The sequence below is a fragment of the Spermophilus citellus genome, assembly GCF_964194105.1.
Source record: "Spermophilus citellus genome assembly, contig: SCAFFOLD_180, whole genome shotgun sequence".
Classification (NCBI taxonomy): domain Eukaryota; kingdom Metazoa; phylum Chordata; class Mammalia; order Rodentia; family Sciuridae; genus Spermophilus; species Spermophilus citellus.
The window spans coordinates 382342-407223 of NW_027672918.1; the positions used below are offsets into that span (position 1 = coordinate 382342).

At 42.6% G+C, this 24882-nt stretch overlaps 2 protein-coding genes across 2 annotated transcripts in view; one reads left to right on the forward strand and one right to left on the reverse strand.

Moving 5' to 3' along the window:
• LOC308640361 (SAM and SH3 domain-containing protein 1-like) overlaps positions 1–16634 on the reverse strand; it is a gene marked incomplete at its 5' end in the record, with an annotated part of 89942 nt that extends 73308 nt beyond the window's left edge. The window contains 1 exon segment of the mRNA XM_081312296.1: positions 16523–16634. Coding sequence (XP_081168422.1) covers positions 16523–16634 — 112 coding nt within the window.
• Positions 16635–16726: 92 nt separating this feature from the next.
• LOC308640362 (cell surface A33 antigen-like) lies at positions 16727–23600 on the forward strand (the record flags this gene model as incomplete). Its single annotated transcript, XM_081312297.1, has 5 exons — positions 16727–16766; positions 18325–18471; positions 22212–22331; positions 22964–23099; positions 23468–23600. 5 exons carry the CDS (start codon positions 16727–16729, stop codon positions 23598–23600), a joined length of 576 nt encoding a protein of 191 aa, XP_081168423.1.
• Between the last annotated feature and the right edge of the window lie 1282 nt (positions 23601–24882).

Consider the following 24882-nt stretch of genomic DNA (forward strand, 5'->3'; position numbering starts at 1 on the left):
GATGGGAAAAAGCAACTAGACTTAAGAACAGAATGCTTTCAATAGTCATCAAGGGAAATGTTCATGATACAGAATGGGGTCAGTATGATTAACCTTTTGAAAAAAAAAGTTAACAAAACAACAATTTTCTGGACAAGAGAAGAATGCTCGTTTGATATACTGTAATTTTTCATGGTCATGAAATGATACTGAAAAGAATTTTATTATTGTTGTCACTGTAAGTTTCTATTGTTGTTTCTCCAACTGATTGAGCTGAAGTGTTGATAAAGAAAAACTCACCATGAGGGGCAGTCATTGTTTTTCATTAGCAATCATAAATGCCATGCTTGACATCCCTCTAACAAAAGACATAGTTAGAAAATCATAACAAATATGTTCATTACAATTTTATGTCATGGGAGGCTTCAGTAATGAAGACCCAAAGACATGAAAACTATATGTTTTTATAAGTCAGAAGAAAGAAGTGAATCACTCTGTATAAGCATAATTGAAAAAGAAGGGCATGATCTAATGGTAATAAACAGGGGGACATGGATTTGGGTAGTCTTGTTCAAGTAGTTTTTTGTGTCTCTATGACATTTCTTCTTCCTATATTTGGAGCAGTATACCTGATACAAGATGAACTTCAGACAGAAGGAAAATAAGTCAGACACCATCCTAGGTTTTAGGGTCTGCAGTGTGGTAGAGGAATTATGGTTTTTATGACTTCTTGGGGTAGAAAAAAGAGTGGAAGATGGTAGAAGGTCAGAAAGACCTTCTGAAACTGAAAATCTTCTTAAACTCAAATTACTAAGCACTCCAAGGTGCCATATTTCTGGGTACCATGTTGTGAGCCCCCAAATTTACCCAGGTATCTTGGATTAACCAAGATTCCCTAGACCTCAAATACTTGAAATTGGCCTGCAGCCTGGAGCTATTAGCCCATGATGCCCAGAGGTTTAAGGTTGTGTAAATCTGAGATATAATGGTATCTTTTAATTAGAATTCACATTTCTTAAAAGAATGAAGACTTTAATTGGTGTTATATTTTACTTCCTACTCTGATAATCAAAAAGAAAACCATCTTGTTAAAATTTACAACACATAGCTTAAAGGTAGTAGAAGTAAATGATATACTAACTCATATTTGGTAAACTGTTGTGCTAAGAAAGAATATATTCGAATTAAATTAAAACTCATGTTATCTACTGCTCATTCATGAATAATGTTTTTATTGATTAAATATTAGTAGGTAAACATGCATTTCCAGTTTATTGTAAGAAAAACATTTAAGATTATATAAGCATATGCCTGGAAAATACAATGCATTAAATGCCAGGAATACACATTACCTAATTTAATAGTTTCCAAAACTTAGAGAGGCTTAGAGTAAGTATCTGTCAAAAGGTAATTTTCAGGAATAGGTAAAATCAATGACTTTCATAAAGATATGAAAATGAGCATTTAAGACGTTACTTATTCGTGTGGGGAATGATGCAGATATAACATTTTCAAAAGAAACATAAAACATAACAAATTTATATGAAATAAAAAAAAAATTCTGAGACAAATTGAAAATGGAATAAGATTGGTTTTCCCCAATAAGATTAGTTTTCCCTAAGTGGAGGAAGTCAATTAAAATCTTTATCAGGGAGAACATAATTTGCATATCAATCAGTTATCTGAAATTTGCAATGCTTCCTAAAATCACTCAAGGCTCTGGCTAGGGCTAGAATCTGATAACCCTGAAATGTGTGCTATTTATAATACAGTTTTCCATTTGTCACTGGCTTACTGGTTCTTTTAACTCATGTAGGATAAAAATAAAAGCTAGCAAAGAGAGGTAAGAAGTATTTATTGCATTGAATCCCATGGGAACATGGCTACCACATAGTCAAAGTTGCCAGGAGGCTAAAATGACACCTCCATAGATGGAGAGGCAAGAAAGTTAAGGGGTGAACAACAGTAATACAGTTGTGGATAGGGAATATGCATATTTGTATGCTATGTAGGAATAATAATGTTTATGCTGCAAATTGTTAGTGTGCCTTTCCAATTTTCCCAGCTGTCAAAAGTATGTCTAAAATTGTGCTAGTCTCCCATGATCATATCTTTTAACATGAAAATGCATTTAAATTAAGGTATTGGTTGCTCTTGGTCAAGGAGTTGTGGTCAGACCTGTTTGCATTAGTTTTACTTTTTTTTTTGCTTTTTTATCTTGAACAGTGAACATACATGCAGAGGTCCTTTTTTTACCATGACCTTAAGGATGAAATGTGCAGTGCTTTGTTATAACTGTCTTCAACTTAAAACTTTATATCTGTATTCCTGTCCCAATCATTTAGATTTAGCATAAAACATGTAATGCTTTTCTGGTAATTGTCATCAATATTGAACCCTATACTTTTGCTTCACATTGAAAATCAAATTTCTTTCTATATAACTAATTTAGGATTGCACAGCAAGTACCTAGTGGAAATAGGAGGAAATTCAATTTAATTTCCTCCTTAGCCCAAATTATTCATTACTTAGAGACCTCAAGTAATGAAATATTGTCACATGTATTTTTTGGTTAGTATTTCCTTTTCTGACATCACAAATTTTTGATAAAGTAATTATGTATATATTTTATATATAATTATGTTTTTATATAACCATACTCAGTTGTGTAAATAATTTTGTAGTTTTTCCTATTTTGGAGGGAATATTAGTGGAAATTAATTAAAAAAAGAATTGAAAAATAGATTACTTTCTACTTTTTTATTAATGTGTTTATTTAGGTTCTGAATAGGCAGTTTATCATTATATTATTATTTTTTCCTTTGATGCAAGACAGATCCATTAAATAAATTTTTCAATAAACAGTGTGCTACAATTGGGTGAAAACTCTGGATTTAAAATTGGAAATTTGTATTTAGCTATAGCTGTGACACTGACAACCAAAAGGTGGGAAAACCATTTCAATGTGTCTCTATGAATTCAAATAAATAAAATGTTAAATGAATTAAATGATCTCTCCAATTTCTTCTAGCCTTATCATTTTACTAGCATTTAAAAAGAGAATTACCCTTTTATAGTTTTATTTTTAAAGTTTAATTCTACTGAAGAGCAAAATAATGATCCTATAATACATAAAAAATAAACACATGTTCAAGATTTTATTTGAAAGCTTAATGAGGAAATACATAATATCCAAAAACTACTTCAAATGTGTTGATGATAAATAAAGAAGAGTAAAGAAAATACTATAATAATCAAGGTAATATTAATCAAAGGTAATAATAGTAATAATAATAATAATAATAATAATAATAATAATAATAATAATGGTAACACTAATCAAGGGTAAGAATACAAGTACTAAGTGGTACAAGAGTAGGAGTGAGGGACCCTATGTCTTTACTCTGTCAATTCAAAGTTGAGTGAAGCCAATCTCCTGTAGACTTGGAACTTCAACATGACCTTCAGAATGCAATGGGAGGGCACAGAGCAAATGCTGGAAGTGGGTAAGACACTTCCAATGGCACAAAACTGTTTCATTAAAAGATTTTTTTAAAATTTTTATTTATTTATTTATTTATTTTGCATTACAATTCTTAATACACCATTATACAATAATTTATCATATCTCTGATTGTATATAAGGTATGTTGACACCAAATTCACATCTTCATACATGTATTTTGTATAATGATGAGGGTCTCCTTTCACCATCCATGCTATTCCCCTTCAAAGCTTTTAAACATAAAGGTCTTGAAGCAGATTTTTCAATACAGGTTTCACTTGACAAGGTTGAAAATGTTCTGTTTTAGGGTGTTTTGCATAGGACACCTACACCTTGCTCAGTGTGCCTTATCTCCTCCACCTGGGTTTTGAACCATGAGTTATAAGGAAAATATCTCTTTGACTAATTTAGGCCCATTAGTCTGAGAGAGGAGAATGTTCACAGGTGGCAATGAATTAGCTGAAAGCAAAGAGCTTTATAGGAGAAAACTCAAGGTTTATTTACATGTGCAAATGGGAGTATTAAATAAGAGGAACTCACTGAACAGCATTTCATGGTTTACATATCAATTCAACAAACAGGAGAAGGGGAGAAACTTAGAACTTCCAGAGGAAGAATGCAAGTTTCTATGGAATTTTTTTTTATCTTAAAAGTAACTGAATTTGTACTTCCCAGTGGTAATGATCTTTCTTCTCCCAAAATTTGAGCCACCCTAACTTGCTATTTCTTTCTGAGTCTGCTGTTTATTCATAGGTTTTCAATTTAAATTAATTTGAATATCACACTAGTGGGCTGCTAATCCCTTATTTTCCCCACTTGAAAGCTCTCAAGAAGTTTCCAAAAGATTTGTGTTGGTTGTTATGGAGAAAAGATTTAGTTAGAAGTTGTAAGTAAGGTATTTGCAAAGAGAAAGAACATCTATTAGATCAAAGATAAAGAAACAGTAAAGAACAAGACTAAAGACTTGGTTCTTGTTCTGGTTTTGATAAGAGTGTTACGCTGTTGACCAGTGAGTCCCTGCTTCCCCAATGTTGAAGAATAACACCAGAAAAGCACGCCGAGGCAAGGTCAGAGTAGAAATTAGAAGTTTATTAAAGGACAGCAGAAAAGACTTCTCCCAGAGGAAGAAGGTGACCCAACAGGTGGAATCCGTGGAAGTGCAGTTGTCTCCCCTTTTTATAGTTTTGGTGATGGAATGTAGGTTGGAAGGCCTGAGGGGTGGGACACAGGTGGGCCAAACAAGTAATCTGGGCAGGAAGGACTTCATTATCACTTCTTGGGATGGGCTATCTCCAAATCTGTTGGGAGCTCTTTCCTGGGTTCCATAAACATTCCTTTGGGGTGGACTTTGGCCTAGGGCCTTTCCATTTCATGAGTTGTCCTGCGTTTCCTGGAATCATTATCAGCATGGCCTCCATTTTAGATTTTACTGGATATTAGACCCGATTTACCTAACTACACTGACTACCTAACTTTAAATCTGGCTTCAAGAGGTATCTCCCAAATATCTTGTGTTTGAGAAAAATGCAAGAATTTTCCGAGGTGAAATCATCAGATTATGAAAGGCGTAGCCTAATCAATGGGTTAATATATGGATGTGCATTAACTGGGTGGTAACTATATACAGATAGCTGATTTCCTCTACCATGCCCTTCTGTCATGATGTCCTGCCTTACCTTGGGCCCAGATCTAGAGAGTGAGCAACCATGGACTGAATCTCTGAAACCATAAGCCAATATAAACCTTCCCTCCCCTCCCTTATTCTTATTAGGTCTATAGTTCACAGCAAAGAAAAATCTGATTCAAACAGTTCCATATTCCATATTCTATGGGAGGATAAGATATTTGCTAGATGGGCAAGCTATCAGAAATCTAATAAGGGACATTTCTGTGGAAATTTAAAAAAGAGAAAGATTAATGGTTAGAGCAGATTATAAACCCAGTTTTTGAACTCCCAGAGCAGATTCTTAAATATTTGGTATGAAGTATTTTTAGATGAAAAGTGAATAACAATGACCTTCTGAAGGATTTTCCAGTTTGAAGTTTTAGTATTTTTGGTGATGGTCTAGATGTGAGTGTCACAATCATTGTTTCTTCCTAGAAGCATTAGAAGACATAGTTAATTCAGTGAAACTTCTCAGTGGCCTAAGTTATAGTGGAGAGGAATACTTTGAAGTTTATATTAACTTGTCCAGCTTCATCTTCGAGGGTTTTGGGGAAATGACAGCTATCTTACAACCTGAAGTTCCTGTCATGATTTGGACAATCAGATTTTAGTTTTAACTGATTCAAGTCAGAAGAATGAGAGAAACATTGGATTGCTCAAAAAGCCAGATATTGAAGGAAAGTGGAAGAACTGAAAAAAAATGGGTAAGGACTGAGAATGTTACAAGATGGCAGGGGTCAGTCTAGGTTACAGATACATAATAACCTCAAAACAAGAGAGAGTATTCCATTAAAATACACACTGTCTTTCTGTAATCACCCCCTTGTGATTTCTTTCTACAATCACCCCCCAATTAAAGATAATCAAAGTAAGATGATTACAGTTTGAAAATAGTCTCTCCTCATTAAATTTGACCTGATTGTTTGTATAAGTGCATCCAGAATTGTAATTGACCACACAGGTTTTTTAGCTTTACTTTGCCATAACTTTTTTGAGAAATCTCAGATTGGACTTTTAAAAGCCCCTTGAGGATAGGATGACAAGCCAAGGACCTGTCACCAAACTCCAGGTGCAGCATCATATTATTTGTTCGCTTTTTTGGTTCACAAATTACACTGAGAGTCTTGGGTATATCAGTAAATGGCCCTATTTGCTCAGTCATAAGCCTGAGACCTGGAAGTCAGTAGCAGTCCAGGTTTTCCAAGAGGGCTTTAACAGCATTGGTTACAAAAAAGTTAATTCTTTAATTGACCATAGCTGATTCTATGCACACACTTCTTAAGTATGACATTTCAGGTAAATCCCTATTTATGTAATCAATGGTTCTTATTATGTCCTACTACACGGAAGACAGATTTTTAGTGGTCCTACTTAAATAATTATGTTATGAAAATAAGTGTGTTCTAAGAGTTTACAAATTAAGGAGGGATCAGATAGTCCAAAAAATGTTTTATTTTTGTTTATAAATCATGATCTAATAATTTATTATAAGTTATAAGTAACTTAAAAAGAAAACCTTTGGGTATATGCTAGATTTAAATATATTCATATATATGCTACATATATATTCACATATATATGAATGTTGATTTACTATCCTTCAACCTTCATTTAATTTTATTTAATTCTTTTTCTACTTAATATTAGGTCACTGATTTCATTAATTCATCAGAATCATCCCTGAAGTTCTGGAAGACCTTATTGTATTGAGTGATATGATCTCAGTAATTTTTGCAATGACATTAGCAGTCTTACCCTATAGTATTTGGCATAGTTCCTTTCATGGATCTCCAAGATGGCTCCCTGCACTGCAGATAAAACTCTGGCCTTTTGTTCTTTGCAAGAGGTTTAAGAAAGCATAAAATTAAAACACTACCAGGAAAGTTTGGTCATTCAGGTCGATTCATACACAAACTCTTGCCTACAGTCGAGGCCAGGGACCCTGCCTGCATCCTGGCTGACTGGATTTGGCCAACTACTAGCATGAGAAATAGGAAAAACATGGAAAAGGAAAAAGTGAAGTTTATGCAGTTGAATTAAACTGGGAATCAGTAGTTAGAGTCCCTACCCCCCTGAAGCACTTACAATTTATAGAAATAAAAAACAGATGATATACATATTTAGTTGGCCTGAAGAGGGAACAAAATAGGACAAAATTCAAAAAAAACTTATCAGATTTAGTTAGCCTGTGCTAGACATACCCATGCAGGGGGGCATCTCCATTCTCAGCTTCTTTGGCACCTGCCAGCCCCCGAGGCTACTTCCTCTCTCAGAATGAAAAAGTTGCTCTTCATTTCAGGGAGGCAGGGCAGATTCACTGGTAGGATAAGAATAAAAAATAGAAAATGGAGGCATAAAGGAGAGTAAAGGAAGAAAATTTTAATTTAGAAATTATGCATATTTTCCTATCTCTTTACTCTTGGAGTTAGTTTCTCTTCCAGGTTTATTATTTCCAAATTTCTGGAAACTTTTTAAGTCTGCCTGTACACTGTGAAATTAGCCCCACAAATAAATCAATTCAGCAAGAGAGATACAATAATATGTTGAGGAATCTATTATTTAGGGGACTTTTTTTTGAGAATGGATTGATGTGGTCATTTATTATTTCCATCAATATCTTCTTAATCCAACAATGAATCCAATGACTCCCCTGAAAATATAACATGCCAACAGTGCACTTTTGACAAAGGCAATCACCAGTGTAAATGTTCACATTATTTTAAGAACTATGGTCTGTAGAAGAGAAAAAACAGGGATAAGAATCTTATCTCTTTTTTTTTATAAGAGTAGCATTTTATTTTTTTTTAATTTTTTATTGATTGTTCAAAACATTACAAAGCTCATGACATATCATCTTTCATACATTTGATTCAAGTGGGTTATGAACTCCCATTTTTGCCCCAAATACAAGTTGCAGAATCACATCGGTTACACATTCACATTTTTACATAATGCCATATTAGTGACTGTTGTATTCTGCTACCTTTCTTATCCCCTACTATCCCCCCTCCCCTTCCCTCTCATCTTCCCTCTCTACCCCATCTGCTGTTATTCAATTCTCTCCCTTGTTTTTTCCCCCCTTTCCCCTCACAAACTCTTATATGTAATTTTGTGTAACAATGAGGGTCTCCTTCCATTTCCATACAGTTTCCCTTCTCTCTCCCTTTCTCTCCCCCCACTCGTCTCTATTTAATGTTAATCTTTTCCTCATGCTCTTCTTCCCTGTTCTGTTCTTAGTTGCTCTCTTTATATCAAAGAAGACATTTGGCATTTGTTTTTTAAGGATTGGCTAGCTTCACTTAGCATAATCTGCTCTAATGCCATCCATTTCCCTGCAAATTCCATGATTTTGTTGTTTTTTAGTGCTGCATAATACCCCATTGTGTATAAATGCCACATTTTTTTATCCATTCATATATTGAAGGGCATCTAGGTTGATTCCAGAGTCTAGCTATTGTGAATTGTGCTGCTATGATCATTGATGTGGCAGTATTTCTATAGTATGCTCTTTTAAGGTCTTCAGGGAATAGACCCAAAAGGGCGATAGCTGGGTAAAATGGTGGTTCCATTCCCAGCTTTCCCAGGAATCTCCATACTGCTGTCCATATTGGCTGCACCAATTTGCAGTCCCACCAGCAATGTACAAGTGTACCCTTTTCCCCACATCCTCGCCAGCACTTATTGTTGTTTGACTTCATAATAGCTGCCAATCTTACTGGAGTGAGATGGTATCTTAGGGTGGTTTTGATTTGCATTTCTCTGACTGCTAGAGATGGTGAGCATTTTTTCATGTACTTATTGATTGATTGTATGTCCTCCTCTGAGAAGTGTCTGTTCAGGTCCTTGGCCCATTTGTTGATAGGGTTATTTGTTATCTTATTGTTTAGTTTTTTTGAGTTCTTTGTATATTCTGGATATTAGGGCTCTATCTGAAGTGTGAGGAGTAAAAATTTGTTCCCAGGATGTAGGTTCCCTATTTACCTCTCTGATTGTTTCTCTTGCTGAGGAAAAACTTTTTAGTTTAAGTAAGTCCCATTTGTTTATTCTTGTATTTAACTCTTGCGCTATGGGCGTCCTATTAAGGAATTTGGAGCCCAACCCCACAATATGTAGATCAGAGCCAACTTTTTCTTCTATCAGGTGTGCAGAGTCTCTGATTTGATATCAAGCTCTTTGATCCATTTTGAATTAACTTTTGTGCATGTCGAGAGAAAGGGGTTCAGCTTCATTTTGTTGCATATGGATTTCCAGTTTTCCCAACACCATTTGTTGAAGATGCTATCCTTTCTCCATTTCATGCTTTTAGCCCCTTTATCAAATATAAGATAATTCTAACTTTGTGGATTGGTCTCTGTGTCCTCTATTCTTACCATTGGTCAACACGCCTGTTTTGGTACCAGTACCATGCTGTTTTTGTCACTATTGCTCTGTAATATAGTTTGAAGTCTGGTATCGCTATACCTCCAGATTCACACTTCTGCTTAGAATTGCTTTTGCTATTCTGGGTCTTTTGTTTTTCCATATGAATTTCATGATAGCTCTATCTATTTCTACAAGAAATGCCATTGGGATTTTGATTGGCATTGGTTGAACCTGTAGAGAACTTTGGGTAATATCACCATTTTGATGATGTTGGTTCTGCCTATCCATGAACAGGGTATATTTTTCCATCTTCTACGATCTTCTTCTATCTCTCACTTTAGGGTTCTGTAGTTTTCATTGTATAAATCTTTCACCCCTTTTGTTAGGTTGATTCCCAAGTATTTTTTTTTTTTGAGGATATTGTGAATGGGGTGGTTTTCCTCATTTTCATTTCAGAAGTTTTGTTGCTGATATACAGGAATGCCTTTGATTTATGCATGTTGATTTTATATCCTGCCACTTTGCTGAATTCATTTATTAGTTCTAGTAGTTTCTTTGTATACCCTTTTGGGTCTTCTAGGTATAGGATCATGTCGTCCGCAAATAGTGATATTTTAAGTTCTTCTTTTCCTATTTTTATGCCTTTAATTTTTTTTGTCTGTCTAATTGCTCTGGCTAGTATTTAAAGGACTAAATTAAATAGAAGTGGTGAGATAGGGCATCCCTATCTTGTTCCAGGTTTTAGCGGGAATGCCTTCAGTTTTTCTCCATTCAGAATGATGCTAGCCTGAGGCTTAGCATAGATAGCTTTTACAATGTTGAGGTAAGTTCCTGTTATCCCCAGTTTTTCTAGTGTTTTGAACATAAAAGGATGCTGTACTTTGTCGAATGCTTTTTCTGCATCTATTGAGATGATTATATGGTTCTTATCTTTAAGTCTATTGATGTGGTGAATAACATTTATTGATTTCTGTATATTGAACCAACCTTGCATCCCAGGGATGAATCCTACTTGATCATGGTGCACAATTTTTTTGATATGCTTTTGTATTCGATTCGCCAGGATTTTACTGAGAATTTTTGCATCTATGTTCATTAGAGATATTGGTCTGTAGTTTTCTTTCTTTGAAGTTTCATTGTCTGGTTTCAGGATCAGGGTGATGTTGGCCTCATAGAATGAATTTGGAAGAGCTCCTTCTTTTTCTATTTCTTGAAATACCTTGAAAAGTATTGGTATTAATTCTTCTTTGAAGGTTTTGTAAAACTCCGCTGTATACCCATCCAGTCCAGGGCTTTTCTTGGTTGGTAGTCTTTTGATGGCTTCTTCTATTTTTTCCTTGGTTATTGGTCTGTTTAAATTGTGTGTGTCTTCCTGACTCAATCTGGACAGATCATATGACTTAAGAAAATTATCAATATCTTCACTGTCTTCTATTTTATTAGAATATAGGGTTTCAAAATACTTTCTAATTATCTTCTGTATTTCTGTAGTGTCTGTTGTGATATTGCCTTTTTCATCCCGTATGTTAGTAATTTGAGTTTTCTCTCTTCTTCTCTTCATTAGCATGGCTAAGGGTCTGTCGATCTTATTTATTTTTCAAAGAACCAACTTTTAGTTTTATCAATATTTTCAATTTTTTTGTTTCAATTTCGTTGATTTCTGCTCCGATTTTAATTATTTCTTGTCTTCTGCTATATTTGCTGTTGTTTTGCTCTTCCTTTTCTAGGGTTTTGAGATGTAGTGTGAGTTCATTTATTTGTTGTTTTTTTCTTTTTTTGAGGAATAAACTCCAGGAAATGAATTTCCCTCTTAAAACTGTTTTCATTGTGTCCCATAGATTCCAGTATGTTGTGTCTGAATTGTCATTTATATCTAAGAATTTTTTTATTTACTCCTTTATGTCTTCTGTAACCCATTGATTATTCATTAACATATTGTTTATTTTCCATGTGATGCAGGATTTTTACTTCCTTCTTTTATCATTGATTTCTAGTTTCATTCCATTATGATCAGATATGGTGCATGGTATTATCTCTACACCTTTATATTTACTATGAGTTGCCCTATGGCATAATATATGATCTGTCTTTGAGTAAGATCCATGTGCTGCTGAGAAGAAAGTGTATACACTTGATGATGGTTGATATATTCCATATATGTCCGTTAAGTCTAGATTATTGATTGTATCATTGAGTTCTATAGTTTCTTTATTCAGCTTTTGTCTGGAGGATCTGTCTAATGGCAAGAGCGGTGTGTTGAAGTCACCCATAATTATTGTGTTGTGGTCTATTTGACTCTTGAATTTGAGGAGAGTTTGTTTTATGAACGTTGCCACACCATTGTTTGGTGCATACAAATTGATAATTGTTATGTCTTGTTGGTGGATGGTTCCTTTTAACAGGATATAATGTCCTTCTTTAACCCTTTTGATTAACTTAGGTTTGAAGTTGATTTTATTCAATATGAGTATGGCCACTCCTGCTTGCTTCTGAGGGCCATATGAGTGGTATGATTTTTCCCAACCTTTCACCTTCAGCCTGTGTATTTCTTTTCTTATCATATGAATCTCCTGAAGGCATCATATTGTTGGATTTGTTTTTTTTTTTTTTTGATCCAGGTTAGTAGCTTGTGTCTCTTGATTGGTGAGTTTAGTCCATTAACATTTAAGGTTACAATTGAAATATGATTTGTACTTCCAGTTATGTTTATTTATTTATTTATTTTAGTTTGGCTAGTTTTACTTTTTGGTTATTTTCCTCCCCCTTTACTGAGATACCTCCCACTGTTAGTTTGGGGCACTATTTTTCCATTCCTCTTCTTGTAGAATTTTGCCCAAAATGCTTGCAGTGCTGGTTTTCTGGCTGCGAATTCTTTTAGCTTTTGTTTATCGTGAAATATTTTAATTTCATTATCAAATCTGAAGCTTAATTTTGCTGGATACAGTATTCTTGGTTGGAATCCATTATTTTTCAGCGTTTGACATACATTTTTCCAGGATCTTCTCGCTTTCAAAGTCTGTGATGAAAAATCAGTTGTTAACCTAATTGGTTTACCCCTGAATGTAATCTGCCTCCTTTCTCTCATAGCTTTTAATATTCTCTCCTTGTTCTGTATGTTGGCTATCTTCATAATTATATGTCTTGGAGTTGGTCTATTACGGTTTTGGATGTTTGGGGTCCTGTAGGCTTCCAGGATTTGGCAATCCATTCCATCTTTCATCTCTGGGAAGTTTTCTAGGATTATTTCATTTAATAAGTAGTCCATTCCTTTGGTTTTAACCTCTGTGCCTTTTTCTATCCCAATGACTGTCAAATTTGTTTTTTTGATGAGATCCCATATCTCTTGGATAGATTGCTCATGAGATTTAAGCATCTTTTCTGTGTTGACTATATTCTTTTCAAGTTGATAATCTTTGCCTTCATTATCTGATGTTCTGACTTCTACTTGATCTAGTCTATTTTTAATATTCTCGTTAGAGTTTTTAATCTGGTTTATGGTTTCTTGCATTTCTAGGATTACTGTTTGTTTTTTTAAGATCTCTATCTCCTGGTAAAGCTCATTCTTTGCAGTTTGAATTTGTTTATTTAGTTTGTTTTCAAAATATACTTTCAATGCTTGGACTTGCTGTCTCATGTCTTCTCTAATATTCCATTCCATCTGAGTTAGATATGCCTTGATTTCTTTCCCTGTCCATGTTTCTGATGCTTCTAGGTCCTCCTGTAGATTTAAGTTGTCCTGCATTATCTGTAATCCTTTTTTGCCTTGTTTTTTCATGTTGTTCACGTTACTTTCCAGCTTTGTTTGACTGCTTTGTAACTGCTTTCTCCTATACATTTGTTTTGGCTTTGTATATCTCTGTTATCTCTCCTTTGTGGTGGCAGATTATGTCTAGAGATGTTGGGCTTTATTGTACTTTAGAGCTGATTCATTGAATTTATAAAGGGCTTCCGGATTCTGTATGCATATAGTGATTTGTTGTTTGTTCTTAGGACTTTAGGTTAAGTGCTATGAAGGTATTAGGGTTAGTATGTCTTGGCTACTTTAGAAGGTTGCTCTACTGAAGGGGGATACTAACCGTCGATTGGATCAGGGTGTTGGTAGTAGCTAGGTATTTAGGAGCGCTATAGACGGTCTCGAAACATTCACCTATTTGCATTTAGACAATTACACATAATGGAGGACGAAATGCTTGGGATGAAAGTTGGGGGGAAGGGGAAGGAAGGTGCTCTTGAAAAGAAAGAAGGAGAGGGAGATAGATAGCATAGAGGAGAATGGAAAGAAAAATAAAACTTGAAAGGGGAAAGAAAGAGGGAAAAGGGGAGAGAAAAAATAAAATAAAATAAAATAAGAAATAAAATTAGGTCTTAGAGATCCATTTTCTTCTCTTCCCGTAGGCAGAGCTGTGCCCTCCGAGCTGAGTTTTGCCCTCAATGTGTCGACAGCAATTCCTGTAAGGCGGCTCCTGGGAGTCTCTCAATCCTGTTGGTCCGGAGCCGTTTCACTTCTATGGCCCCTCCTCTCCTTCCTCCTGCCAGCCAGCCAGGTCCTGCTCACTGGAGGCGGTTCCCCAAGGATCTGGTTACACGGTCAGCCCCACCGCGTGCCCTATTTCCCGAACGACTGAGCACTCTCTCTTTCATTAATCTAAGCTCCAGTGCCGTGGAGCTGTGGTCTGGGAGTCAATAGTTTAATTTTTCCGGACCCCTTTGGTGGGCACACCCTCGGAAGCTGGCGGCTAAGACCTTTGGTGTCGCCACTGGTGGTAATGGGAGTTGGGGGTCGAGGATCCCCTCTGCTTCCCTCAGCCCCTACAATCACGACCACTCGGCTGGCGGTAGGAGGAGTTGGGGGTCTGGAGTGTCCTCTGTTTCCCTCTGTCCCTACCCTCATGCCCTCTCAGTTGGCAGTTGGGGGAGTTGGGGATGGGGAGTCTTCTCTGCTTCCCGCCTCCCCTACAGTCACACCAACGTCACTGGCAGTAGGGGGAGTTGGGGGTCGGGAGTCCATTGGCCCTTACAGTCACGCCCATGGAGAGATTTTTGAAGTTTCCTCGTTGTTTGTATCTGATGTGTGTGGGAGTCACACACCTGCTAAAGTAGATTCCGCTGGGAAGGAATCTCATTGGCCGAACTTTGGTGACTTCCCCTCTCTGCTATGGCGGGCCCCTGGCTCCTTGCCGGAGTGTCTGAAGGGAGGGGTGGGACTGGCTTGTCTCTGGTCTGACTCAATCTCTGGTTTTAGTTCCCAGTTCGATTGCAAGGAGAGGCAGGTTCCTTGGAGATCAGACTACTTTACGTACTTTCATATAAAAGTTTTAAGTCTTGTAAATACATGATTCATCTATGCATTTCATATTTCTAACTTCTAAGCTTTTAAGGCACTTTGGAGAAAATATACTAGCTTCTTTTAGGAACTCCCTTGAATTTCTGAGCTGCTGAGTTAGTGACCTTTTTAAAAATTTTTCAGGGGCTGGAGATGTGGCTCAATTGGTAGCGTGCTCACCTAGAGTGTGTGAGGCACTTGGTTTGGTTCTCAGCACCACATAAATGTGAAATAAAGATACAGTGTCCATCTAAAGACTAAAGAAATAAATATTTAATTTTTTTTCTTTTGTATTTCTGGGAATTGAAACCCAGGGGAGTTCTCCCACTGAGCTACATGCCCAGCCTTTTTTACATTTTATTTTGAGACGTGTCTCACAACACTTGAACTTGCAACTCTATTTTAGCCTTTCTGGTAAACTGAGCCTCCAAGCCCAGTTTAATGACTTTCTGAATCTGTTTTCTACCTTCCAAAAATAGGTAGTTATCACTTGACATTTGTCTTTTTTAATATTCTCTCTTGATGTTGTGGGTTTTTTTTTTTAAATTAATGTTTATTTTTGGTAAGTTTTTGGGAAGGGGCTGTTCTAGCATGTTTTAAAATCTAGTATGTATTTGCTTTCATCACTGTTAATTTTCCTTTTATTTTTTACTTCCTAGGATTCTTTGGATTTCCTATTTTTGTAATAGTTTTCTCATAAATCTATCAAGTTCTGTGAGTTATCCCAAAAGGCTTTTAAAAAATAAATAAAAATAAATAAATAAAGATATTGTGTCTATCTACAACTTAAAAAAAAAGATTCTATCTTACCTCAGTCAGAATGGCTAGCATCAAGAATATAAAAAATAGCTGGACACTGTAGCATATGCCTGTAATCTCAGTGTCTTGAGAGGCTGTAGCAAAATCTATACATTAACTTCAATGGTGCTATCTTTGTTAAATTTTACAAATCAAGAGCGTTAGTGATCCCTTCCTTTATTTCTCTGAAGCTATTTAAGTTTAAATTAAGCAAAAGTATATAAAATAAAAATTTTAGTTCCTAGGCTGGAGATGGAGCTCAATGGTAGAGCACTTACATGCCTAGCATGTGTGAGTCCTTGGGTTCAGTCCTGATACCATCAAAAGTAATAATAATAAAAATAATACTTAAGTTTCTGAGTCTGACTAGTCACAATTTAAATACTCAGTAGCCATCTGTGGCTAGTGGCTGTCATAGCGTGCCACATAAATCGAGCATATTCCCATTATTATAGAAAGTTGAATTGGCAGTACTATTCTAGAATTTTAATATTTTCTTTAAATATATCTTTTGTCCTTGATGAAATTAAAATCAGTGTATTCATTTGTTATTCATCACTACTATAAAGTATATTAAGTGTCTAATGATAATAAATGGCATTATATGAAAAGGATATTGTAGAGAAATGTGGACAGGCCACATGTGCAATGAAGAGTTGTCGTTGCCTCCAGGTTGGTCTTTTGCTTTGTGAGGTTGAAAACTTTTATTTTATTATTTATTAGTGTCTCAAACTGTGTCCACTAGGGAGGTAAAGAAACAAGAGACAACCAGTTTACAGTCTCATTGTAAAAACCAAGGAAACAAGACAAAAATCAAAGTTATTTTCTATTTTCTATCCTGTGCTTCCTCTAAAAATACCCAATGAACAAAAAAAGGTTGCATTGCGACCTGTGGGGATGCAGCCCACACTCACAGTCAGGGTGGCCTTGGGTGCTAGGTGTCGGTTAAATCCCATGTTCAGGCATGTGTAGAGTCGGGGCTGGCTGTCACAACGGGGCATGTGGTGATGTGACTGTGGCATTGACCACAGAGTCCCCCCCCTTCACATTTTTCACAGATGGAAAAATAATCCTAAACTGGTGTAATGTAGCTATGCCTTCAAGCACACAGATCGATGATCTAACCATAGACGGTATCCAAACACTCATTTAGATTTCCTCTCTCAAATGGGAATGTCATTTAAATTGTCTACTTTTTTTCCCTAGAAATTGCACACACAAAGGATTTTTTAAATTTTAAGTCACCAACTTTATAAACAATAATACAGCCTAAATCAGCATCAAGATCAATAACATTTGCTGTGAAACATCTCCCTCCCCACTCCTCCTGTCTTTTATGCTTAGAAGCCAACATTAGTGTTGCCACTGAATTAACAGGAAAAGGCCATTAGTACCTTCCTATTTAAAAGAATCAATTTTACTTCCTTTACTTTTGCTACGAGGCAAATAGCTGTAGAATAATTCACGAGGAATTCAACACCAGTAGTCCACACGTAAGGACAAAAGTTAAGAGCAGAGGGGGTTCTGGCTCTTTCTGTTTTTCTCATGTATCTTTATTCCCCCCTCAACTTGCCCACTGCATTCACAAGACTGTCCACTGAGGAAACAGGGGCCATGGTAGAAAATACCTTATCTGCCCAAACCGAGAAACAGTAGAAGATAAATAAAGAGCAAATTTCCAAAATAACCTAGTGAGTTCTCTGTGTGTTCCTGGCTATAAATCTTCCTATTAGGTTACAGTTTTGTGTGTCTGAAGTGTGTGTCCTGTCTCCTATCAAGAAGAAAGAAACAACCTACCATTCAGGAGCATGTGATAAATTGCACCATAAATAGAGAAAGAGACCAGTGACAGGGCCCGTGAGGACAGAAAGGGGGTCCTTATCCTATAGGAGGTCCAAAGAAGAGCAAATGATTGAACAAATCCTTCTCATTTTTAATTTTTAATTGATTTTTTAAAAATAAATGACAGAAGAATGTATTACAATTCTTATTATAAGTATAAAGCACAATTTTTCATATCTCTGGTTGTATATAAAGTATGTTGACACCAATTCGTGTCTTCATTTATGTACTTTGGATAATAATGTCCATCCCATTCCACCATCCTTGCTAACCTCCTGCCCCCTCCCCTTCCCTCCCACCCTCTTCCCTATCTAGAGTTCATCTATTCCTCCCATGTTCTCCCTCTTCACTCACCCTGGCTTCCAAGGAAGACAGGTTATTACATTTTAATTTAAGCATAAATTAATAAGATATATTATTCTTTGAGCTAAAATTGGTCTTTCTTGAGGATTCAGCTTAGGGATGTGCAGTGGGCGCTGGGTCTGCAGTCAGGAGAACTGGGGGCTATCCCAGCTTGCCAGCACCCATGAGAGGTGACCCCTCTGGGCCTCAGTTCCCCATCTTTATAATGGCCACATTGGACTGCCTTCAAAATCCCGTGACTCTGAAGTAGAGAGCACAGGATCCGAGCTGGGGTGCCCCTGCCGGACACCATGCTGGCCACGTCCGTGCTGCCTCTCGGCGGGCGACAGCGGGAGCCCATACTTTGAAGTGAAGTGATCTCCCAGCGTCCCATCTCACCACTGAGCGCAGATTCCTCGGCCTGGGAATGAACACGGTGTTGGGGAGGCAGGTGGCGGCCCACCCCATCCAACGTGCTCCTTCTCCTTCCCAGTGCCACCCTCCAAGTGCCACCCTCCTGCAGCATTGAGGGAGAGACAGTGATTGGGAACAACATCCAGCTGACCTGCCAGTCAGCAGAGGGCTCCCCGGCCCCGCAGTACAGCTGGAAGAGCTACAGCACCCAGAACCAGGAGCAGCCACTGGTCCCGCCAGGTGAGGGACAGCAGGGGAGGCGAGAGTGGCCGGGAGGCAGGGCTGACCAGTCAGATGCCCTGGAGGGCTGCTCCTCCACTGGGCACTTGTGATTCTGGGGCCTTCCATTCATGCACTGGTATCTCATAAGGCCTACCTGGCAGGTATTTGTCAGAAATGAAAATGATTCACGGGAAGCACCTAGCAGAAGCACTCAGCAGAAGCATATGATAAGTGCTGTCTCAGTTTCCTCATTCCCCATCCTATTCTTCTCCTGTGAAAGCACAAACTGATGGCCACTCTGTGCAGAGGCACTGGTGGGATTTTAATTATGACCTAAAGTGTACATTTGAGGCCCTGAGTCTAAGCTTGTGGCTCCACCCAAGAGGGGAATGTCCTAGTCCCACCTCCTATCTGTATCCCATCCCAGTCCACCCAGGCTCACCACCCCCTCCTCTGCAAAGTCACCACCCGTTTATGGCCCTGCCCCCAGTTTCACCACATGGGCCACAAGGAAGGAGGCGGGAGGTTTGCTACTGTTGCCAGGAGACCAGCTCTGTGCTGGGCAGCTGGTATTTGACCTTTAAGTCCAGAGAGAAGCTGGAGGGAAAAAGAGTTCTACAAATATTATACTGCCTTTGCCTGGCGCCGGCCCGTGTGGAAAGTCCTGCATGAGCGCACCAGCTGCCCGCTGCTCACCCAGTGCTGCACCCTCCTGAAGACAGGGATGACAGGGCCTGAAGGGTCCCTCAGGGAGGCAGGCCTCTGCCGTGGGCCTCAGCACCTTCTGGAAGCCTCCCAGGGCACCGGGTCCCAGCCCTTCTGCCTCTCCCGGGAGAGACCTCTCTGAGACCAGGAGCCAAAGCTTAGTTCTCAGGTGATCCCTGGGGGGTCTAAGAGCAAGGCAGGAGGTTGGAGGGAGCAGCTTTGTCCTGCCTCAGTCAGAATGGGGACCTTGGGGGACAGGCAGGGCTGTGAATGGCCGCACCAGTGCCAGATGTTGAGGTCCTGAGGAGAGGCTCTCCCACCCCACCTGCCACGGGCCCGGAACCTGTCCCCATCTTCTTCCTCTGTGTGTCGGTCCGAAACCTCTTCTGACTTTTAAAACACTGCAGCCCACCATGTTGGCATGGCCTCTCCGACCTCCTGCATTCGCAGACAGAATGTCCGACATCAGAGATCGGTCCCTTCTGACTTGGCACTCAGTGGAAACAAACTAGCAGAGAAAGGAACAGGGATCTGCCACCAGGAAGCCAGGATTTCTCCTCTTGTAGCTGCGAGTCTCTTGCAGCCTCTCTGCCCTTGCTATCCTTATCTGAGAAACGACAAAACCAGGAGGAGCCTAGTCACCTTCCTGGGAGGCTGTGGGCAGGGCTGGAGGAGCTCACCCAGGGGAGACCTCTGAGCACACTTTGTAGCCCATGCCGGTCAGCTGAGTTCCACATCCGGGAAGGAAGAGGATTCGAGTATCAGGGAAGGAGGCTGGAATACTTTAGGGAAGGAGGTGGTAAAGGGCAGGGGTGGGTCAGGAGGATCCTTAGCCCCCAGGGTGAGCAGTGGCAGCCAGAGCTCATGGACAAGCCATAGAGGCAGGGGATGGGCAGAAAAGTCAGGCCTTGATAACCCGACATTGGTGTCTGGGGGGACCAGGGCTTCCGGGAGGGGAATTTCTCATAGCAGCAACCAAGTGAAGGTGGGAGGCAATGGCTGTCCCCTTTGTGTACCCCTTAGCCACAAGGTGTCACCACCGCAGCAGAAACAGCAGTTTCCCTGGATGTCAGAACTGATCAGTCCCGTTACAAGGCAGCTTTGGAGCCCCAGCTCCTTCACAAAGGCAGACCCACAGAGTGGTTGTGCCCGGCTCACTGCAGAGCAGCTGTGCCTCACGCTGCCCTACCCGCCAGGTACCGTCGGCGGGGCGCTGTGTGTGCCTGGCCTTAGACGGAGTGTCACCTTGTCAAGCTTCAGGTCTAAGCTTACCCAGGGTCTGCAAGCACTTCCCACAGCGTGTTCCTCCCCACAGCGTGTTCCCCTCTTAACAAGAAACAGTGCACTGAGGAAATGGGACCACTGGTGCCATAAACCCTTATCAGAGATTCCCAGGGCTGGCTAGCACCCAGGGACGTGGAGAGCTGTGCCTTAGGGAGCGCATTAACGCCTGCCCAGAGACACCTAAGCTCGCTTTGCTCATGGACTCCCTTGCCAGGACCAGAAGTGTTATTCTGGAACACGCAGGTGGGATTCCAGGGCAGAAAGAGCAGCCTCTGAGAGAATCCAGTGGTCAGTGCCCCAGTGTGCAGGGAGGAATTAGAAGAAAGTACTGCATTTGTGAAAAGATTGGAGGAAAGCAGCCCTAGGCCATGTGGTGAGGTATGGGGCCTGGTGGCGCCCACGCCTGCAAGGCTTCCTCCGACCCTTCAGAACACATGAAACCTCTCGCTCTTGGCTCCAACAGCGCCATTGGGATTTTGTTCTGTGTTTTCTCCTCTGTGGACAGAATAGGCCAAAGGACAAGGGCCCTCCTTAGCTGTGGTCAGCTTGTAGACTCCAGGTTAAACCAGCTGGAGGGACAGCTTTGGGTCCCTTGCACATCCTCATAATGGGCATGCGTGGCTTTCATAGTATGAACTTTGAAGGACAGTTGTGGTGTTCTCTAGGGAGTTCGAGACCTGAACAGGACTTTTGTGTCTAGGACCTGGAGATGGGCGCCCTTGTTCCACCCACCACACAACACTGTTGGAGGGCTGAGCACGTGGAGGGTTCTGTGCACTGCGTGGCACATCCAGACAGGAAAGGCTGCTGAGGAGAGACCAGAGGCTGCCAGGCGGGGCTTCCCCCTGGGGAAGGGGCAGGAGATGAAGCCAGGTGGTGGACAGGCCAGGCCTATAACCTGTCACCAGGAGAGGAGCTGGACTTGTTGCTGAAGGTTAGGGGCAGCTCTGGAAGAGCGAGGGCAGGACGAGGGCCCAGGAGGGCATGTGACCACCCGGTGGAAGCAGGTGTGGAGGCTGGCTCTGTAGTCAACAAGGAGGCCGGGTCTCCAGCTCCTCCTGAGGCTGCCGTTGCTCCCTCACTCAGGATGGTGTCTTCACTCCACTTCCCAGCTGAGGCTCAGAGAGGCTGGCTCCCTGGAGCCATGGGGGTAAGAGAGCCTAGCCAGAGCCTGCCTCCTCCCCAGCCAACACCACACGCCCACACCCCACACCCACACCCCATACCCCACACCCCACACCTGTACCCCCACACCCCCACACCCTCACCTCACACCTCTACACACCCCACCCCCACACCCCCACACCCCTACACACCCCCACACCCCACCCCCACACACCCATACCCACACCCCACTCCCCCCAGCGCACACGCACACCCTTGGGGCAGACACCTGTGCTCAGCCTGGCCTTCCGAGCTAGGTCTCGGGTGGTGAGCAGCCTTCCAGCCGTGAAGCACCCTCCGAGCCCTGCTCCTGTGCTTCCCTGGAGCCCTCAGGCCACACCAGGCCACATTCACCAGCAGCACCTCATGTCCCGCCCACGAGCTGCGGGGCAGGTGTGGCCAGCTCTGACCATGGTGGGGAATCAGGCCCAAGGGAGCCACAGGGCCTGCCGAGGACGCAGGGCTAACAAGCCGCGTGCCACTGAGCCACCGTGGCTTGGGCTCCGGCCATGGAAGTGGAGATTCCCCTGCCCAGAGCAAGTGGCTGCTGTGGCTCCGTCCACGGGCCCTGCCTGCCCCGGCCTCACCCTCTGCTGTCCCCTCAGTCTCAGGCCAGACCGTCTTTCTGAAGAACATCTCCACAAACATGTCAGGCTACTACATCTGCACCTCCAGCAACGACGTGGGGACGGCCTTCTGCAACATCACCGTGGCAGTCAGACCCTGTGAGAGCTGTGGGGCAGGTGGCTGGCCATGGTCCCAACTCAGCTGAGCCCCGGGAGATGAACTGGGACTCCCTTAGAGCCACTCACTGGCAGGGCAGCATGGGGACCTGGCAAGATGCCTCCTGTCCCAGGCCTGCCCTCACCTGGGGGCCAGTGTAGTTCACTGGATCTTTGGAAGTGGAGCCTGAGACTTCAGCACCTGGCATTCTGGAGGGTCCCAGTCCTCTGCCCCAAGAGTCACTCAGGGATCATGGGGCTGTACCCAGGGACAGCTGCCATAGCCCGGGCCCATCTTTTTAGGGTGGGACACTCTTCAGCTAGACACCAGGTCTAGCTCCAGCATGAGCTAGGAGCTGGCGGGACGAACACCCGAGGTCTCAGAGCTTGGGTGACACAGGGTGTTGAGGTACAGAACCAGGGACCAATCTGTCCCTTCTCTAACCTGAGGAGTATCCCTGGCCTGACTGGTCACGGTCCTGTAGACTATATCTTTTGAGGGGTGTGGCCAGAAGCCAACAGTGCCACAGGCCCAGAGGCTGGGAGGGACCTTCCCCAGCCCCCTGCACTGCCTGCTGCCCCCTGGCACCAGCCACGTCAGGGGCTGGGGAGTGAGCTACTCTGACCTGTTGCAGCCTTCATGAACGTGGCCCTGTATGCGGACATTGCTGGGGGCGTGGTGGCAGCCCTCATCATCATCGGCATCATCATTTACTGCTGCTGCTTCCGGGAAAAGGATGACAAGGAGGTGGACAAGGAGGACACGAGGCCGTGAGTGTTGGGCACAGCTGTGGGGGGCCTGGGCAGCCCACTCCTCACAGACATGTCCACCCCCTCTGGGGAACCTACTATGTTGGCACCCCTATTTTGTAGCAGCTCACCCAACAGTCCCAGGGCTGGCTTCTGTGGTCTGTGCTTGGCCGGGGCTAGGCCTGGGCGGGTCCCTGTGCTGCTCCCTAGTGCCTGCAGGTCAGGTCTGTGGCACCTTCCTGCCCACTCCCTGCCTGACCCTCCATGCAGGTCCCTTTGCAGTGGTGGTGGGGTGGCGGGTGTGAAGGCTGCTCTTCCCATAGTCTGCAGGAACCCAGCTTCCCGGGGCCCAGGTGAGGGACCTTCCCCTCTGTCATCGCGGCCTGCAGGAACCTGGCGGCTTACCAGGAGCCATCAGAGCAACTGAGAGAGCTTTCCAGAGGGAGGGAAGAGGAAGACGACTACAGGCACGAAGACCAGAGGAGCTCAGGGCGCGAATCCCCTGACCGAGCTGGACAGTGACGGGCCGCTGCATCTGGGTGCAGGGAGGGTTGGGGCGCATCCTCCTGCTTCCTGGCCTCCTTCTCCCAGGCCCGGCTCTGTCCTTCAGCCCAGGCAGTGGTGGGAGCACTTCTTCCCCATGCTTGCTTCTGGGGGCCTGGCTGGCCTGGCTGAAGGAATCCCACCTGTGACCAACCCGCCAACCCACTCCCCTGAAAAATGACTCCTGCCCACTGCCACACCTAGTTCAGGGTCTGCCCCCAGACCTGGACCAGGCCACAGCCTCCAGCGGCTGAAGCTGGCAGGAGCTCCCGCAGGCGTGCACAGCATGTGGGCAGCCCTGCTCAGAACTGCCCGAGGACGCCATTCCAGCCCTGCAAAGGAGCCCAGCACCCAGAGTGGCACCCCACAGAGGGTTGCGCTGAGTGCATTTTTGCTGAAAGAGTGAAAGAATAAATGAGTACGCGGAGGATTCCCTTGTTCACCTCACTCCCGGGCACACTCCAGCTGGCCTTCAGCCTCCAGCTGCCCCAGCCTCAGCTGGCCTGGAGTAGGAACCCTTGGGGTGCCCGTCCCTCACAGCTCCTGCTTCCCTGGAGTCCCCGCAGCGACTGGGAGCCTGCTTTGGAAGGGCGGGCCTCCTTTGTGGGTCCTCTCTGATAGGACGGTGTGCCCCACTTGTCAGTTAACTGAATTGATCTAAAACGAACACCCACGAGCTCACGGATGGTACAGGGGCCCCCCCTCCCTGTGGCTCCTCCCTTGGTGGCTCCCAGAAGGAGTGGCGAGCCCACCTCTGCCTCCCAGCCCACATGGTGCACCTGGTGGAGGCTTGCGAATGCCTCAGCCTCGGCCCCCCAGCCCACTGCCCTGCCTGCTGCCTGGGGCCACCCCATGGCTGTTCTCATCCAAGCACAGTTTACTGTTAAGCAAATATCGATGTCTTGTCTGGATGACCCAAGTGAGGACGAGAACCAAAAAATCAGACCCATCATGTCAGCACGACAGCAGGTGATTTGTAGGCACCTACTGTATGCCTGTCCTCTTGGTCCCCAGGACACCCTTAGGTAGGAGCGAGGCTCTAGTGGAGGAAGTGACCCAGCAACACCATTACCTGAGGGAGGGACGAGGCCACAGGACATGGTGGGGCAGATAGCAGCCCGAGGCAGTCTGAGTTCTTCAAAGAGGAGGCGACCTGCAGGCTGCACCTTGATGCCGTGGAGGTGAACTTATCTCAGTCTAGAAACTCAGTGGAATTTGGTTGTTGTAGGTTATCACTGTCAAAATCACCCACAATATGGTC